Genomic DNA, 18,564 nt, shown 5'->3' with positions numbered 1-18,564 from the left:
ATCAGCTCAAGTTAAATCAAATGCTTCCAACCTCATTGGACGGCGCCTCAGCGCACAGAAAGGAGATGACCCCAAACATACACCAGCACTCTCTTACTTCTTAATGATGTTCCAAACAGTTTCAGTAAGCCTCTTGGTTGGCCTGTGTCTCTTTACTTTTTTTTGCTCTGCCTTATGTGAGTGAATTTGAAATGTCTTCAACATGCTGAGCTATCTTCACTCCTCAATGTTTGCCTCCTCAGATGTCCCACCGGGTCATTTTAGCTAAGGCGATAGTTGAGGGGGCATGGCTCGACGGGGAGGAGCAGTGCCAGATTAGGACACAGCCTCAGTTTCATTTGTCTCTACCGCTGTCTGTCACCTCAGTCACACCTCTGACTATCCAACCCCTCTCTGTTCTTTAATCCACTGATGGATGACCATTCACCCTATTTGATTATTTTATTATTTTATCATCTTATCACTCTAACATTAGTCAATTGTCAGTTGTAGTCAGACCGATGATACAGTGTGTTCTCTGGTCATTTGTGGCCTATTGATTTGGAATGCGATATGCTGGGGTTGTTATGATCTGTAGCTGATTGTCTGCTCTTCCCTCACTTCTCCGCTGTTCCTACTCTCTTTCTCTCTCTCTCTCTCTCTAGTGCAGTTTAAGGTACGTGTCCACCACAGCTCAGACACCTCTGTTGTCATCCACTCCCTGGACCAGGGTAGACCGGACGTCAAGCGTCCTGGCAAAACCGTGCCCCGCCTGGTACACCCGACACACAAACCCAGGGGTCGCTGCTTCCAGGAGACCACGTCCAAACAGGATGTGAGTACGATTGGTTTCGTCATTTTGGTCACACACGTATTTTCAAGCAAACAAATGTCTGGTCATATGATTCAGCTGAGGGGCATTTGCAAGTCATAGTCATCTCTAACAGGAATAAAACATGTATGCACTGTAAAAAAGTGTTTTCTGTGTTAATATTGTTCATTAGCCTTTAGTACTCTTTAGTCTAATCTGTTGAGGTGAAGTCTCCTGAAGAATGAGAGCAGCGTGGACGTTTTATTACAAACCTAAATATAGCTAAAGATCACTTTATTTGTTTCTATCTGTCACATGGTCCAGTGTAGCAGTAACCCCCTCCCTGGATTGACCAATCAAGAGGATTGCTGTGGTAGCGTGGGGAATTCCTGGGGGCAAAACAAATGCTACAAGTGCCCCCCTGTGTTGCCTTGTGAGTACCAGCTCTAGTATTATCTACACTCACTAAGCACTTTATTTGGTATTCATTAGACTTATTTTTGTAACTTATTGGTCTTCTACTGCTGTAGCCTATCCACTTAGAGGTTTGACACATTGTGTGCTCAGAGATGCTCTTCTACATAACACTCTTGTAATGTGTGGTTATTTGCATTACCGTTACCTTCCTGTCAGCTTTAACCACTCCCAGCACATAGACAAAAGCATCAAAAGACTCTCAGTATGTATTTAAAATGCTGGCAAATATTTTGAAAGATAAACAGAAACTTGGAAAACACAACTCCCACAATTTCTTCTCTAGGCATTCTTCCCATTTTTTTACTTCCAATAAAATGTGCTCAGAGACCATAACCTTTCTCTGTTTTCATTTGTAATGTTTTTATTCTTTCATTCCCAGACGAGGTGGAGTTTGGCTTTGGTTATTTTTTTCCCCTTCATTCTCTCCATCTTTTCTTGTTACTTGCTCATGCAACACTGGCCCCTGGAGAGTAAAAGAACTCCTGGCAGCCGTTTAATCTCCTTAGTGAGCAAGATCATACAAAAAAATGAATGAGTTTCACAGGCACAATGAGTAAAACTTGCATTCTCAATGTTTGAGAGTCATAGGTCCAATTTGTTGGCACATTGAAAGAGATTCACAAGCCAGATTAATGAAGATGATTGATCTACTGAGTGAGATTCACAGCCCATTCACAGTGACTCGTAGGCCCTATGAGTGAGACTGAGTGCCTCAATGTGTGCAATTTATATATAGCATACATTTTAAGTGAAGAGGGTTAAAATACATACTCCATCTTACAGAAGCACGGAACATATAATTTAGGCCTAAACAATGTGTGAGACTTGGCATACCCTGCAGGTGGATTCTCTTGTACAGTATGTTTACCCTTGCAGCTGGTGTGGTTTTAAAATTTTTACTTTCTACAGCAGACCTTCCTTTCCTCCAGTATACTTGGAATGGACAATAAACCTGCTGTGAGAAAAGTCTAGAATCCTAGCTCCAGGAACATGAGAGTTGCGAGAAAAAAAACAACTGGCCTATTACCATTCCGGTCCCTGATACGCCCTTCACTTCTTTGAGCTGAACGCACTGAATGTTTGGTTTAAGTGAAATCACAGACGTTGGATTTTCCTCCAGCGTTACAGTACATTGGTTTTTTATATGGTCTTCCTTGGGGCACCTCCTCTCTCCTTCCCGAAAACCAGATGTACTGTACAATATGTCATTGCGCAACAGGAGTCTGTTTTCCCACCCATCCCGTCTCTCGTCCAGGAGACTCGCGAAAATGGAGGAACAGCTAGGCCATTATTCAGGGGGTCTTCCCCGCCTGTCCATATTTACTGCTGCTTTAGGCCTGTTATTGTATTCAGGCCTCCTGGCTACTTTGGAGCAGAGAGAATGTGGTGATGTTTTTTTTGTGTGGAATCTTCCACCAAAAGCCAACTTTGAGCCACTGGGCACACAATCTCTGCTCTGTCAAACTCCTTTTGTGTAGCTGCTGTTGCTTTTTTGTGAATCTTTGAACTTACTTTTGTGAAGCATACCTTCTCCCTCCCCCTTTCTGTGGCTCTCACAGACCCCGGACCCCAAAAACTTCAGAACATCATTGAAGCCCGTGGCTCTGCCTGCCCACATGGATATAAGAGACTGAACAGAACCCATTGCCAAGGTAAACTGATGAGCGTCACCTCTCTGACGGCCTTTTGCCAGCACACTGTTTCCATAGTTTAGCCTTATGAGATCTAAGGCCAAATTCATGGAAGATTTACAGCCTGGGTGTGTTGCGGGTTTATATTTGGAAAGCATTCAATGGGAAATCCACCTTTTGGTTTTTTACAGTGCTGCAGTTTTTAGCTTCAACCCCATGTGGTGCAGGAGAGTTCATTTTTGTCTAATTCTTAGGGGCATTTGAAGCCAAGTTCTATACTTGGCCTTGGTGGAAAAGTTGGCACTTTCAGGATTACGTAATCTTGTTGCGCCCATATCAGAATATTCACACAACAGTAGTTGATGGAAACTAACTGATTTTCATTTATTTTCTAGAATTTGCTTAACATTTGGATGGAATTAACATTTGGTGTAATTTTACTTTATGGGTGATACTGCCTTGCAGTTTCTTTCCAAATTTCCTGATGAAATCCTAATGCAATAAATACCCCTCTCCTTTGTCCACAAAGACATCAACGAGTGCACAATGCAGGGCGTGTGTCAGAATGGAGAGTGCTTGAACACACAGGGCAGTTTCCTGTGTGCTTGCAAACCTGGCTATGTTCTGGACAGGACAAGCTGTGTGGGTGAGAACAGTTCTGTTGTTTTCTGACAATTCACAGACTGAAGGCAATGCAGGATAATCATTATGAACATGAGAACCTTTCACCAGCTAAACCACACATTTCTGTCATGCTTGTGTCACCTAGAGATGGTTTTGTTCAAAGTGTAAAGCTGAAGTATTGAAGCTTTTTGATCTTGTGCCACCTTCAATAAAAATAAACACAGTGGGCACTAGGATGAGAGGAAATATTCTTTGGCAATGACACACATGGTTATCATATGAAATATCATTTTATGTTTTGTCATTTGGTTGGCTACTAGCTACTCTTATATATAACTAATGTATTTACTTGTGATGAACTTATTTATATGGTAGTAGTTAATATATAGTACTTTATAAGCAATGTCATATCACCTTCATTAGTTCACATTTATTTTATGTACCGTTTAATACTTGTAAATTGTCTCTACTCAAAAAATAATATTTAGTGGCCTCTGCTTGAATAGTATTTATTTGGTTATGTTATATCTAAATAGTTTTATTATCTTTTCTGTTGTGTTCTCTTTCTCTGTAAATCTGCTATTCTTGCATTCTATCACACTGCCTTATTTGTGTAAAAACATTTATTTCTTACTCCCATCCTTCAACTACATCTCCATTCCTCTTTCTCCTCCCTTCCAAACCAAACCCATCATCATCCTCCACCTCCCTCTTCACTTATTATCTTCACCTCATCACCGTTCCCACGTCTTCCTCCTTCCTTTCATTCCCCCGGATCCTCCCTCAGCGGAGCCCCTGGTGGAGCTGGGGCCGTGCTTTCGCATGGTGACGCGGGCGGGGAAGTGTGAGCACGCCCTGCCCACCGAGCTCTCTCAGGAGATGTGCTGCTGCACTGTGGGCAAGGCCTGGGGCGGAGGCTGTGAGCGGTGCCCCCAGGATGGCACAGGTAAGGCATGGCTAGTGTACGCTCTCATTTACCCTCTACCACACCTGCTGGGAATTCCAGCTAAACCCAGCTGTCACACGCCGGGTGACTCCCCTGTGAGGACAGAAGAGCGGGACACAGGGTGATACGGAAATTCCGGGTTGCACCAGCTTTTATTAGAGCTTTTGTGGAGCGAGGAAGAGACAGAGAGGGCTAGGGCCTTTACTAAAAATACACAAACAACTTTGTCCTTCCCCCTCACAGGGGTTTGGGCAAAAATAATAAACAAAAATAACAATTGTAAATGAAATCTAACCAAACTGTAACCTTTCTGCTGTGGATTTTCCCTGTGGCTCCGCGAACACGGCTCTCTCTCTGACAACGGTTCCCTGGTCTCAGACATCTACTGTGGAAAGAAGCACACCTTTTAAAATCCTGGACTGATTCATAAGGCAGTCCAGGTGTGTGCTTACTTGACCAGTAGGCATGGCTCTGCAAACTGAGTCCAGTTGCCACACCAGCCAATGCTGGTCAACCAGCTGTTCACCAGCTGACCAGCCCATATAGTCAGCTAGGCCACCAGCTCACTCTACCAGCCAGTTTTGACCATATTTTTCCAGCTATGACCTGCTAGAAGTGTCAAAAACACAGCTTAAACCATTTTAAACCAGCTTAGAATCCTAGCTGTTCTTCGCTGGAATTTTCAGCTGGGCCGTGTTTTAGAGTGTTACTGACTTATGTTACTCATTTTGTCTGCATTTGTTTTTGTTTGCATTTCAAACCCATATGAGGGCCCATTGTCAAAACATTATGATAATTGGCTGTCTTATTCTTGGCAAAATGCCAGTGAGCCAAGTTTTATAACAGGCAGAACTGCAGTAATTTCCATGGAAATAATTTTATGTTTTTTCTCTCCTTCATTCCTTCCGTCTGTAGCCTCTTTTAGCAAGATCTGTCCTGCAGGGAAGGGCTATTCCTTCCAGAGTTACAGAGGAACCCTCTCATTCCCACCCCAGATCCTGCAGATCCTCCCAAACCTGGAACAGAGACCCCAGATCCCCAAGACTGAAAAGGGAAAAGGGCAGCAAGGTGGGTCAACTACCACTGTCAGTTTTGCATTGACAGTTCTTTGGCTTTTCCCATGGTGATGGATGACAAAGGGATTTTGCATGCTTTCCTCTTTTTTCTACTATATTGAAACAGAAAGTGGTGGAATGACACAATATAGTAGTTCATTTAGAGTAAGATAAAGTCAAATTAAATAAATGAAGTAAAATGTTTTGCCAATTTAACTTTGTTTGATTTTATTTACAATAATTGTTAAGGGTGCCAATAATTTGGACACCGATGTCATATATAATGAAATTGCTGAATAAAAAAACACAGTACTGAAATAAAAGTATAGTTACGTTTACGTAAACGTCCTATACGTTTGAACATAAAACATATATTATTATCTGTGCTTATTATATGCAGCCTTTTTTATTAATTTTTATCCAGGGTGTCAGTAATTCTGGAGGGCACTGTACATATAAACATATATGAAATAATTTCCAACTGGAAAATTAAGGATCTCACTGTTGCTTTCAGTTTCCCAAGCATGAATACCTTCTGCAAAAGTCTTAGTACTCTTCTGTGCCAACCGTTAATAAAGCAACCTCTATCATATTTCTTCAGAGTAGCATAAAATCCTCAGGTTGGCACAGTGTGTGGAAACATAGGAGAGTTTGGAATGAGAGTGTTAACTGCTTTTTTTCTTCTTTCTTTCAGACGTCAAGCTCCCAGTAAGTTTGAGGTGTGGTATCAAGCAGCTGCCATCCCTCCAAATCTGTTGCTATTTTCCAGCGGCTTTGAGGGTGCCATTACAGTACTGTACAATTAAATTTATTGTCAAAATACTAATTTTCATTAGCACTACAAACTTTGCTTAGTATCCATTGTTGTGTACAGCTTGGTGATCAGTAATGAACAATCATTTGGTCTCTTTTAGAATTTTGTCTTAACATTTTCTTGTCTAGTGGAAATATGATGGTGGTAACTATGATTAAAAATGAAAGAGTCACTCTTGATATTTTCATTTATGTATTTACGTGTGTTTTCAGTATCACTCTAATTGTGTATGTGTATGTGCATGTGTATGTGTGCGTATGTGCATGTGCATGTGCATGTGCACGTGCACGCGCGTGTGCATGTGCATGTGCATGTGTATGTGCGTGTAGCATGTGCGTGTGTATGTGTGTGTATGTGTGTATGTGTGTGTGTGTGTGTGTGTGTGTTTTGATTTGATATTTCCCGTTCAATAAGGTGCATATGTTGTGTTTCATCAGGTGCCCCGGAGGGAGTCTCCTGTGGAGACGACCACCCCCATGCAAATCTCCACCCTCAGCACCCATGGGCCTCGGATCCCCGGTATGCCGTCCTTCCTCCTCTTCCTCTTCCTCTCTACGTCATACACGCACTTCTCCTGTGGCCATGGAGCCTAGGCATTGTATCACCTTACAATCTATCATATTAAATAAGCCAGCCATTTCTGTAAAGGTAGTGAATGTGGTGGCATCCATCTTTGGAGCATTACGTTTTCTGTTTTTCCATTAGAATATTACAACTGCAGGCTCCTCTGAGCGCTGACATAGTCTGTTTGAAGGCAGCCAGTTGGCCAGAGGAGTCAGTTCTGAGTCATAAAGGTGGTACCCTGTTGGATGAAACTGTCCTTCTCCAGCAAGACAATGATCATATAAGCATTGCCAGAGAGGACAGATTTAATTTCATAGCATGAGACTGAGGCACCACTAAATTGAATTGGGAGGGGGTTTTGAATGTTATTTGACACTGTCTTTCTTACCCTCCGTCCCTCTCCTTCTGCCTGTAGTGATCATAGCCAAACCGAGCCCACCTCCCATTGTGAAGATCCACCCAGAAAGGGGAGCCTTTGAGGTGGCTCAGACACAGGTCGCACGTGAGTTTGGTGCTGGCTGAATGAGAAACTGATTTCTGCTTCAAGTCAAAAGCATATTTAACATGAGAATCCATAGGGGTATGTTGAGTGGTGTAAGTAAATATGACATTGATTAGGTTATGATATTAGAGGCCCCTATAATGCTGTGTTTTTCCATTTCATTTTCAGTATTAATGTTTTAAAGTTCAGTTTTTTATATGTTTGGATTTGCATTGTCGTGTGCACAATTGACAAAGCTGGCTGTGTTAATTAAATGCATGATATACTAACCGGTTCATTTTTTTAATACTCCACTAATATTGTATGCTTCTTTTAATCGTTACTTTGGAAGGCTGTGCATTTACTAATATGTATAAATTGATTTAAGTTATATTTAATCTTAAACTATAAAAGAATTAGACTAACCAGCCCTTGATTCTATTTCAGTGTGCATGCGATTGCTCTTCATTGACCTCCAGCGAGTTTTCTGGGGATTGCTACTACCTTTCCTGCTTCCTGTTCCTTCCATTTTTGTCTTCCTGAGCAAACAACAGCTTCCTGTGAGAAGCTATTGAGTATGTTTATTTAACGCTATCTTGAAATATGCTTTATTGATCTCCTAACAGGCATTGGTATGTACACAACATTGATTAGAGCAGCAAACAGTAAGGTCAAAATCAAATAGCTATATGAGATATATAAATGTGTTAAAGTGTATTTCCTTGATTTATCAGTTTGTGTTTCAGAATGGTCAGAGAAAATCTCTGTGGAATATCACTGCATAAGTCAATATATAATTAAATAATGTCAAGTTGATCCAGTGAGCCCTCTAGTGTTTTAACTGTAAGACCACATGCTTAAAATGAAAATATATTAGGACTTGAGTACAGTTTGTGAGAAATAATGAGAAATCATTCAAGCTAATGAGATGTGTACACCACATCGCATTTGATTGGAACTGAGCCAAAGTCAGAATATTTACAGTACTGTGCAAAAGTCTAAGACTTTTGTATAACATTCTGTACAGATAAGATTCTTTCAAAAATGATTCAATGAAAGGTCCTAAATAAACATACTATACATTTTACATTACTTTTCAGTAATTTGGCGGAATAGTTAAAAACTGTTGGAGAACTTGCCACAGTTCTTCTGCAGACTTTGGTTGGCTCCTTGCTTCTGATCTCAGCCTGCCTTGATCAAGTTTTTATGTAAAAAGCAGTCAATTGCTTACAGTAATATGTTAATTTTTAAAAATTAAATACAAAAAAAAAATATATATACTAACACACACAAAAAAATAAACAATATTTATATATTAATAATATATATAATAAAGTCTAGGGTGCCTAAGACTTCTGCACAGTACTGTAAATTATTTTTATAATTTTATATAAAGAACAAAACATGTTTTTATCCCAAGGCTCCTGGGCAGGGACAAAGGCCCAGGCCAAGCTTGGACGGTGCGCTCAGTGATGTCCATGTCCCCGGTGTTTTCTGTTATGTGTCCTCCGATGCAGAGACGGACGAGTGCAGACCGGACAGGAACGTCTGTGGTCAGGGGGAGTGCGTCAACGGAATCACTGGCTTCAGCTGCCGCTGCAATGCAGGCTATCGGCCCCACGCGCAGAGGAAGAGCTGTGTGGGTAAGGGGGCTCCACTGTCCTCTGAGGTTTCCACACTAGTCATTGCCAGTTATTTTAGGGGCTATCTGGGCTTTTAATAATCTCCAAACACACTAAATTCAAGTTCATGTGTATTTCAGAACAGTATTTGTATTTTGTAATTGTTATTTGTGATTGCTCTTTTTGTGTCTTTTTGAAACATTTTCTATATGCAATATATTCAGCAAATATTATTCAAATACATTGCGTTTGAAATTAAATTTTTATGTAGATTTCTACTCAATTTCTGAGAAAAGTTTAAGTGAATTACTGGGTTCAAATGGCTTTTTACTAATTTATGAATGATGGTTATTTATCACTGTAAATATTGGAAAAGAATGTATAGAGATGCTATGGAAGGACCTGAGACAAACAGGTTAAGATCTGAAACCGGGGAAATCGGGAAGGGAGGAAATACCTTTTCATGGCATTGTATACTTTACTTAATGGCACCCCTTGAACAGTGGACGTTGAACCTGCGTGCTCATGGTCTTGATGTGTTTCCATGTCCTCTCTACAGATGAGGATGAATGTGATTCCGACCCCTGTGGCCCTGGCAGAGGTTCTTGTATCAACACCATGGGCTCCTATAGGTGCCGATGTCTCCATGGCTACAAGCTCATGGTCCACAAAGGAAAGCTCAAGTGTGTTGGTGAGTAATGGGTCACTCACCTGGAGAGTCGTAACCTGGCCATAAGCAGTGCTTGAAGTGGAAATAAAAATTGCCAGTACTTGGAGCAAATCATAGTCATACTCAAAGCAAGTCCCTGCAGGCTGTGGCATGTTCCGGCTGACTTCAAGCACTGGTTATAACACCACACTAACTGCAACAGTCTTTTAGTGGGGAGGGAATATGGGGAGATAAAAGAGTACTGGAAGCGAAAAATTTCACAGTTCTCCAAAAAGCAAAGCGAATAGGTTCTGGGTCTGTACCAATGAGTACAGGACCACTTTAAGCACTAACAGCAATAAGCTTCTTTCCATCCCGGGCACCATACTCGCCCTCATTGAATGTACAGTGCTGGGATCTGATTTCAATGAGAGACAGTCAATCAAGGGTTTTCTTCACCCAGATACCTTAAACTAGTGCTGCATACCCACATGTATGTAGTGGCACCTTTGAAAGCTTACTCAGTACAGTGTGTGAACAAATGCTGTTCTTTATTCACTACAATCACAATTATTTACATCTGATTCATCAAAGATGAATCATTTTTGGAGGCCAAGACAATGAGGGGGGGTTCATGGTCAGAGCTGTGGTGTGCAGTTGAGAGTGAGGGGGGGTTCATGGTCAGAGCTGTGGTGTGCAGTTGAGAGTGAGGGCGGGTTCATGATCAGTGTTGTGGTGTGCAGTTGAGAGTGAGGGGGGTTCATGGTCAGAGTTGTGGTGTGCAGTTGAGAGTGAAGGGGGTTCATGATCAGTGTTGTGGAGTGCAGTTGTGAGTGAGGGGGGTTCATGGTCAGTGTTGTGGTGTGCAGTTTACAGTGAGGGGGGTTCATGGTCAGTGTTGTGGTGTGCATTCATGTGTCTCCTCAGATGTGAATGAGTGCTCCAAGCCACACACCTGCGGAGAGGGAGGGCATTGTTTCAACTTCCCTGGCTCTTACAAGTGTGAATGTTTCAAGGGCTACAAAAGCAAGTCACCTCGACAGCCGTCCTGTGAGGGTAAGACATTAGTCTGTTTATCTGTCCAGCTGTACTGAATGTCATTCTTCCGCAAAATCCTCTGTTTGAGCGTGCACACGTACTTGCGTGTGAATGATGTTGTTCCTCCGCTGTCTGGCTGTAGATGTTAATGAGTGCCTCGACCCCAGTGCTTGTCCTGACGAACAGTGCGAGAACATACCCGGCTCATATGACTGCATGCCGTGCATGCCTGGCCACGAGGCCCGCGGGGGGGTCTGTTATGGTGAGTCACCAAATCCACTGCTTTTTGATATACAGACCTCAATGAAATTGTAGTACACATATCAGCAAACACACATACATACACACATTCACACGCAGGCGGCCTATTAAGCATTACATAGAGTGCTGTATGACTATCTTGCTTTTTTAAATTATTGCTGCTCTTATCCAGATATCAATGAATGCCAGAAAAGAGATGTGTGCCTCAATGGACGCTGTGAGAATTTGCCAGGTACCTACCGCTGCCTGTGTAATGAGGGCTTCCTGCATGAGTCTGACAGCAAGGGCTGCAGAGGTGAGTTCAGCTGTGACATTATGTCGCTACGTATTTGACATTACATCATTCCCTGACTGACATTACTACACTGTTTGATAGCACATCACAGCCAGATTGCCAGCCTGTTCAGATTGAAAGATTGCAAATGTCAGAAACACATTTGGTGGTGAAATTAGTCTCCTCAGTGTAAATTATTTCCACCGACACTTTGTAGTAATGAGCTAAAGGACATCACTAATACATTGAATTCAAATTCATTAAAGGGTTTCATTAAATTTGTGAATGAATAAAGCGGTGCTATTTGTATAATCCAATTGACTACACTTATTGAGCGACAATTAAAACACCAGAGGATTAGTTAGTCAATATGATGTGATTGATACATCGTGACAGTATCCTGTGTGATTTGCCTTTCCCTACCACCCTGGTAGATATTGACGAGTGCGAAGACCACCGGTTATGTGCCAATGGGCGTTGTGTGAACACTGAGGGGTCCTTCCTTTGCCAGTGTTACCCAGGGTACAAGCCCACCAAGGAGGGGAGCCATTGTGAAGGTTGTATACTTTCTGGATCTCATTACTACCACACTGTTCCACACTGGTGTTACCTTGAGTTTGTATTATTATTTGAGTTGCTGTTGTTCGTGAACTATGTTTTGTTGTATGCTGTATTTTACACTGTGTGGATAGTTGTTAGACAGAAATATACAAAACAGTTATACCTGTAAAAAAAAACGTAACTGTGTTGTGTGATGTGTTTTCATCCCTCCTTCAGACATAAATGAATGTGAGAGACCTGCTAACTGCCAGAGGGGGCGCTGCATCAATACAATGGGATCCTATCGGTGTGAGTGCCAGAAGGGCTTCATGCTGGTCAGTGGGAGGCGCTGCCAAGGTACATCCCTAACCCATCATTCCTCTCATTTATCCTTTCACAATTTGTTCATTTGAATGACATTTCTGCGGTGTCCTCAGAGAGATCAAAGAGATCAAATATACATCCCTGCTTAAAAAATTTTCAAACAGCTGGTAGCTCAACGTGGTTTGACCAACTCTAACTCCAACTCTAAGCTACATTTTGAAACAGCCGGTAGCTGGTAACTTCAAGCTGGTCAGAGCTGGATTTTACACCCAGGATGAGAACAAATAGAAGGGAAGAAAGCCAGGACGGCCAACTAAACACCAGGATATGTGTGCCACAGGTTTTTCCAGTTGAAACTCTTTCTGACTACAGAATCTGATGTTTTGCGAGTCATGCATTTCTCTCTTGTTAGATATTGATGAGTGTGCCAGGGACAGAGGTCTCTGCCAACCCCATGGAGTGTGTGAGAACAAGCAGGGCTCGTACATCTGCCTGTGCAATGAGGGCTTCGCCAGTTCTGAGGACAAGCGCAGCTGTGATGGTGCGCTGCCATTCTGAATGTTCTACATTCTCGCTCTGCCTTCTAATTGTGTGTACTCTGTCTGTACTACTGTTCTACTATGCCAAGCTTGTGTATGGTCTATACCCCTATTCTACTACCTTTTTTTTTGACTCTGGGTTCTTTTTTGACTCTTTTCTGCGGGTATTCCTGCTTGATTTGCGCTAGTTCTTAGTCGTGTAGTGTGATTGTGTTTACAGTTGAACTGTAGATGAAATGCTGCTAAACTACGGTTAAAGGCAGACTATGCAGAATTTTACGCCTTGATGCAGCCCTTTGTTTACAAACGAAAAACGTCTACGCCCTCATTTTCAATCCCACCCGCCGACACCCCCCAAAATGATTCTGGGTGTTGCAGACTACGGTGTGATAGTAATGAGTGAAGAAAACCGTGGTCTAATCTGCTTTAGTAGTCGCTTTCCACACAAACCATTTAGCTAGCCTTTTAACTGATGTTACTTGTGTTTGTTTTTAACTAAACGTTGTTAGTGGTGATACTAGTCACTGCTAACACCAGTGGATTTCAGTCTGCCTTTAGCTTCCCTGGAAGAAAGCACAATTCCTTAACATAAGCACGCATACAAACAAACACATCAATTCATTGTAGAAACTCTCAAAAATATGAGCGGTAGTACTGTACAGTGGGACCCAGCTATCATGGCCTGCCAGCTGACGTACAAAACTGAATTTAGTTAGCTAATATTACGGCAGCTCCCTACTGTAATGTTACTGAACGCTTGCCTGCTACTTGCTTAACCCTTTCAGTTCCAAACCAAATATGAAGTGCCTCCACCCAAAGAGAAAAATTGAGAAAAGTTAGTAGGGTTTTAATAGGGGCTGAAAACAATAGTATAGTGGCCATTTTGATTTCCGAAAGGCAAGAGTATGGCACTATGGCACTCTTGGTATCTTACGGTAGCTATGCATGAGTGCTGTATGGCACTATTGGGACTGAAAGGGTTCATTGTTATCCACCAGGCTAATCTCTCTCAAACGCAGCTCACCACTGTAGTAGCCAATCCACACATGTCTCCTCTTGCCCCCCTTCTATTGGATCATAGAACATATGAATTGAGTGTATTGGACACATGCTTTTGTATCATAGTGATGACTGAGCATGTTTTATATTTCCAAGGTTAAAATCCTGCATAGTATGCCTTTAAACTAACTCAAAGCCAGAGACCTTCACAGTGCTTGTGATTGAAAGCTGTATTACTGTATAACAAAACAAGACAAAACTATGGTGTCTATTCAAGGAATCAATGTCTCTTGACAAATAAAAATAGGGTAGAGAGCCATGCACTCAATATGAAAAGAACAAACTTGAGGCCCTCTTGCAGAAATGAGAGAATAATATTGAAATAAATAATTATATAATTGAATCTATATATTAAATGATGGGCCTGTTTCACAGCCAGTGATTAAGCCCAGTCCTAGACTAAATTCAATTTGAAATTGAGGTTCTTTATACAAAACTCAATTTGTCCCGGACTAAGCTTAATCATTGGCTGTGAAACCGGCGATATCTTTTTATAATTGAATTCCAATTTCATACCAGTTCATAATGGCCAATTAGTGTTCTTGCTGCAACCTCTTCTCAATCTGGGAAAGTGCAGACAGCTCAAGGACACGTGTAGCTTGTGCAGGCAGGCTGGGGGGGGGGGTCACTGATGAGCTGGGAGACACATCCCACCCCTTCTGGGTGATGCTGAAACCAATGCTGCAACACTTCACAGGGCTTTGAGCCACTGTGGTGCTCAGCCACACACTTGAAGCTCAACAGCCACTCCGCAGCCCAACCTCTTTATTTTTAAGGATATTTTAAGGATACTACACAATGATCAGCTGCATGCTTCTTCTTCATTGCACTGCATTATCCATGCTGAATCTGTTTCAGTTATTGATTGAAGATGATTTCTTATGGACACTTTTTTTTTTTTTTTTGGATGGACTGCATTGAGCCTATAGTAAATGACTGCTTTGGCACTCTTCCCCCAGCAGAGATTGAGGTGTACATGGATGAAAAGAAGGAGTGCTACCTGAACCTGGATGACACTGTATTCTGTGACAGTGTTCTGGCCACCAATATTACCAAACAGGAGTGCTGCTGCTCCATTGGTGTGGGCTGGGGAGACCACTGCGAAATCTACCCATGTCCCGTCTACCACTCAGGTATTTAGCCTAGTTCCTGTCTGTCTTTTAGCTTTTAACTATGCTTTTACCATCCTCTACAATAAGGTGGAGATGTGAGCACTACAAGTCAAGGTGTGGAAATCTACACCTTGCATCTGAATATGGCTGATTCAGTTGGATTGTAAAATGTCGAACATCATGAAAATAACTTTATTTTTATTTATTTATTGATACATATATGGATTGATGGAATGGGTGACTGATCACTATCGGATCCTCTGTCTTTGTCCTAACAGTGGAGTTCCACTCTCTGTGTCCCATTGGGAAAGGGTTTTACCACCAGGAAGGGGTGACCCAGTATGGTCTGGCAGTTCACCGTGGTAAGCACAGTTCCTCTGTATGTATATTACATTACATTACTGGCTTTTGGCAGACGCTCTTATCCAGAGCGACGTACAGTTGATTAGACTAAGCAGGAGACAATCCTCCCCTGGAGCAATGCAGGGTTAAGGGCCTTGCAAAAGGGCCCAACGGCTGAGCGGATCTTATTGTGGCTAGACCGGGGATCGAACCGCCGACCTTGCAGGATAGTCATGTACCTTAACCACTACGCTACAGGCCGCCCCTGCGCCCCTATATGACTCGACACACATTCTGACTGTACATTGTCTAGGACTGAAAGGAGCTAATAACCACACTGGCAGTTGTACAGCATCCTTTACGTACTGAAGTGATCCTTAATGGAGAACGCCAGAACACTACTAATGAATTGTATTGCTTGTCTGTCCGCTTGTCTCTCCATCTCTGTGCAGATATTGATGAATGTGTGCTCTTTTCCAACGAGATCTGCAAAGAGGGCCGGTGCATGAACACCCAGCCGGGATATGAGTGCTACTGCCAGCAGGGCTTCTACTATGACAGCAACCTGCTGGAGTGCATCGGTAATCCAGCTCTGCTTTGTGCTAAGATCTGGACGTTTACATTAGGTTTCTCAGAGTAGGTATGCTGATCTTCGATCGTAGTTGATAAGGTTAGGTCCTGTATGTGATTTATGTTGAATGTAAGCCCCTGTATCTTCTGAGACCTTTTACACTCAATTTAACTTCAGTTAAATCCGCCCTTTGTCTCCTTTTACTGAGTTGATCTTCAGGTCTCACTTATTAAAAATAAACTATAATTACAGTTACATATAACTGGATTCAAGGTTTGAAGGTTTGCTTTTCTTCAGAAGTTTGGTGACTCTACCTCCCCCTGATTGGTTAGGGCTAGTTGTTTACTATAGGCTGGTCTGCCCCCGCAGATGTTGATGAATGCCACGATGAGTCCCTGTGTGACAACGGGCGATGCATCAACACCCGGGGGTCCTTCTACTGCACATGCAAGGCCCCCTGGATTCCCGATGCCTCCAACAAGAAATGTGTGGTCCCCACTGTCTCAGGTAAGTATTTTAGCTGTCTCTTGCCATTCACCAAGCCCCTTACGACTAACAGGCATTGCAGAATATCCATGGCACATAGGAATGCTGTGACAACAGAAACTTTCAGTGATGTATAACCAGAGTAAGGGCCATAACAGTAGATTAGTTGCATTGTAGGTGTGGACGAGTGTCAGGACCCCGGCAACTGTAAGAACGGGCACTGTGTGGACACCTCAGATTCCTTCTACTGCATCTGCTCCCCACCCTTTATCCTTGCCACTGATCGCAACAGCTGTGTCACGCCAGAGGAACAGGCAGGTGAGGATAATTCAGGATGGCATACAGGAGGAGGAGGGAGGCAAACTGTTGGGTGGGAGCTGGGGGGTTTGGGCAAGGTCAGGAAATGGGCCAAACTCTTACCCTTTCCCTGGTATAATGTGTCCTTGGCCATGGCAGATTGGTTGTAGATAGCATGTTTACCCAAAGATATTTCTGTCAGTATATAATTTCCAGGAAGGCTACTTGCAGTATAGAAAAGTACTGTGTGGCAGTGTATGAGCTGAAGGAGCTGTGTGAGTAGATTGACTTAATCAAGCCAGGTTTCAGAGATGGGCAAGTAATATTGTCTTTAACATTTTATTTACTTGATAGCTGAACATAGAGAAATCTTATAGGTGCTGAATACTTTGTAATTCCAGTGGCTCATAACTGAAATACAATATTTGTAACTGTGAATGACATTACTAATCAGTCAACCCATTTGAATTTTGATGGCAGCTTTGCTATACTGCAAAACAAATGATTAGCTTACCAAATGTTTTTGATGAAGTAGGCAAATGTTTGGAGATCACAGTTATTGTTTACAATACTGTATGTTTTCTTTTGACTGCTTCATTTAATACTATCAGGGGTGCATTCAGTAGCTGCAGCATTGCAGAAAGAGCATGTTTCCTCTTTGTACTTTTTTGATAGTGAAAAGCTAATTTTGCATACCTGCTAAATATAAACTTTTGCTGAACTGCCTGCCCATAACTCTTGTGTGTCTCTGATGTCTTCTAGTAGTACCCACTACCCAATGCCTGTCTATGTTCTTGCCCTGAGACATTGTCCTCTAAGCTGTAATGTGATTTCAACCAGAGACTGTATGCCTGTTTACACTGAACTCCATTTCTACTGTGACCCTTGCAGATGTGAATGAGTGCCAAGACCCCTCGTACTGTAGGAACGGAAGGTGTGTCAACACGCCTGGCTCCTTCCACTGTATTTGTGCTCAGCCTCTCACCTTCAGCGCTGCTCTCAAACAGTGTGTCTACGATGGTGGGTATTGACCAATCAGAGTCCAAGCTCGTCTGTATTTCTGTCTTCCTTCTGCATTCTGTAAACCCCTTCCCAAGCACAGATTCTTCATGCTCCGGTTTGTCTTCGCTTAAAAATAAACATGGATGGAGTGACTGGGATTAACTGTTGCTATAGGCGATATCATCAGTAAGGTCAGAGTCAGGGGTCCTAGCTGGAGGTCATGAGAGAGTGTAGCTGAATAGGGTGTGGGATACGTTGCATTACGCGATTTGACAGATTGTCTTCTGCAGAGTGACTTGAATTTCAGTACAAGACAGTTGAAGGGAAGCCATTGTGTTGGGGTTGTGGGGATTTCTGTGAATCCCTGGCAAAAAGGGGAGGGATCGGGGGGGAAAAACCTGTAGTGGAGGTTGAAAGACAGGGAATTTTAAATTAATTGGATAAATAAACTGTAATAACTTTATTGAACAACCTTCATCATTGGTTTAACAATTGCAACGTTGACAAGGTAGAAACCTCATATTTGGCACCACACCCAGGCTGCACGGGGCTAGTTGTCACTCACAAGTGGAGGGGTGGGAATTGGTGAAATACACTACAGCTTTATTATAGTTACATAGTTAATGCATTTTCCTTTTCTGTATTATTGTTTTTTTTTGTGTGCTGCAATATGCCAATTCCTATATGCTTGCCACATTTAAAGAGAAAGAGAGCGATTGGACACATTAAAAATATTAGAAGTTTTAAGAAATTTATAAGCAAAAAGCTATAATACCGGTGCTTGCTCAAGGGTCTAATGGTAATCCTCCACTTGTGACTGAAGGCCATTATGCTTTGATACAGATTACAGTGCTGTAAGCACTACCCCATGAGCCACTCATCACATTCAACAAGCTGGTGCTGAATAGCTTTCTTGACTTCAATAACACATTATTTTTGATAATGTACAAGGGTCGCTCATTTTGAACAGGTTGAGTCAGATTTTTTTTCTGATTCGGCAACGCCTACCTCATACTTCATGAAATATGAAATTTAGGTCACATTTGGAGTTGATTATACTGTGCCT

General features: G+C 42.3%; 1 protein-coding gene across 3 annotated transcripts in view; it reads left to right on the top strand.

Moving 5' to 3' along the window:
• ltbp3 (latent transforming growth factor beta binding protein 3) overlaps positions 1–18,564 on the top strand; it is a 40,331-nt gene that overhangs the window by 16,450 nt on the left and 5,317 nt on the right. For 2 of the 3 annotated variants that reach the window (XM_061249123.1, XM_061249121.1), the window contains 23 exons: positions 645–814; positions 1,115–1,223; positions 2,827–2,919; positions 3,428–3,544; positions 4,310–4,468; positions 5,384–5,536; positions 6,218–6,231; positions 6,775–6,856; positions 7,317–7,403; positions 8,900–9,025; positions 9,564–9,695; positions 10,581–10,709; positions 10,834–10,953; positions 11,125–11,247; positions 11,661–11,783; positions 12,004–12,123; positions 12,503–12,631; positions 14,648–14,821; positions 15,079–15,162; positions 15,595–15,723; positions 16,083–16,220; positions 16,377–16,517; positions 17,388–17,516. In XM_061249123.1, coding sequence (XP_061105107.1) covers positions 645–814; positions 1,115–1,223; positions 2,827–2,919; positions 3,428–3,544; positions 4,310–4,468; positions 5,384–5,536; positions 6,218–6,231; positions 6,775–6,856; positions 7,317–7,403; positions 8,900–9,025; positions 9,564–9,695; positions 10,581–10,709; positions 10,834–10,953; positions 11,125–11,247; positions 11,661–11,783; positions 12,004–12,123; positions 12,503–12,631; positions 14,648–14,821; positions 15,079–15,162; positions 15,595–15,723; positions 16,083–16,220; positions 16,377–16,517; positions 17,388–17,516 — 2,781 coding nt within the window. The remainder of the gene's footprint in view (positions 1–644; positions 815–1,114; positions 1,224–2,826; positions 2,920–3,427; positions 3,545–4,309; positions 4,469–5,383; positions 5,537–6,217; positions 6,232–6,774; positions 6,857–7,316; positions 7,404–8,899; positions 9,026–9,563; positions 9,696–10,580; positions 10,710–10,833; positions 10,954–11,124; positions 11,248–11,660; positions 11,784–12,003; positions 12,124–12,502; positions 12,632–14,647; positions 14,822–15,078; positions 15,163–15,594; positions 15,724–16,082; positions 16,221–16,376; positions 16,518–17,387; positions 17,517–18,564) is intronic. The other variant, XM_061249122.1, reaches the window with a different exon arrangement.

Source organism: Conger conger, chromosome 7 (genome assembly GCF_963514075.1).
Source record: "Conger conger chromosome 7, fConCon1.1, whole genome shotgun sequence".
Lineage (NCBI taxonomy): Eukaryota > Metazoa > Chordata > Actinopteri > Anguilliformes > Congridae > Conger > Conger conger.
This window is presented reverse-complemented; position numbering and strand designations above follow the sequence as displayed.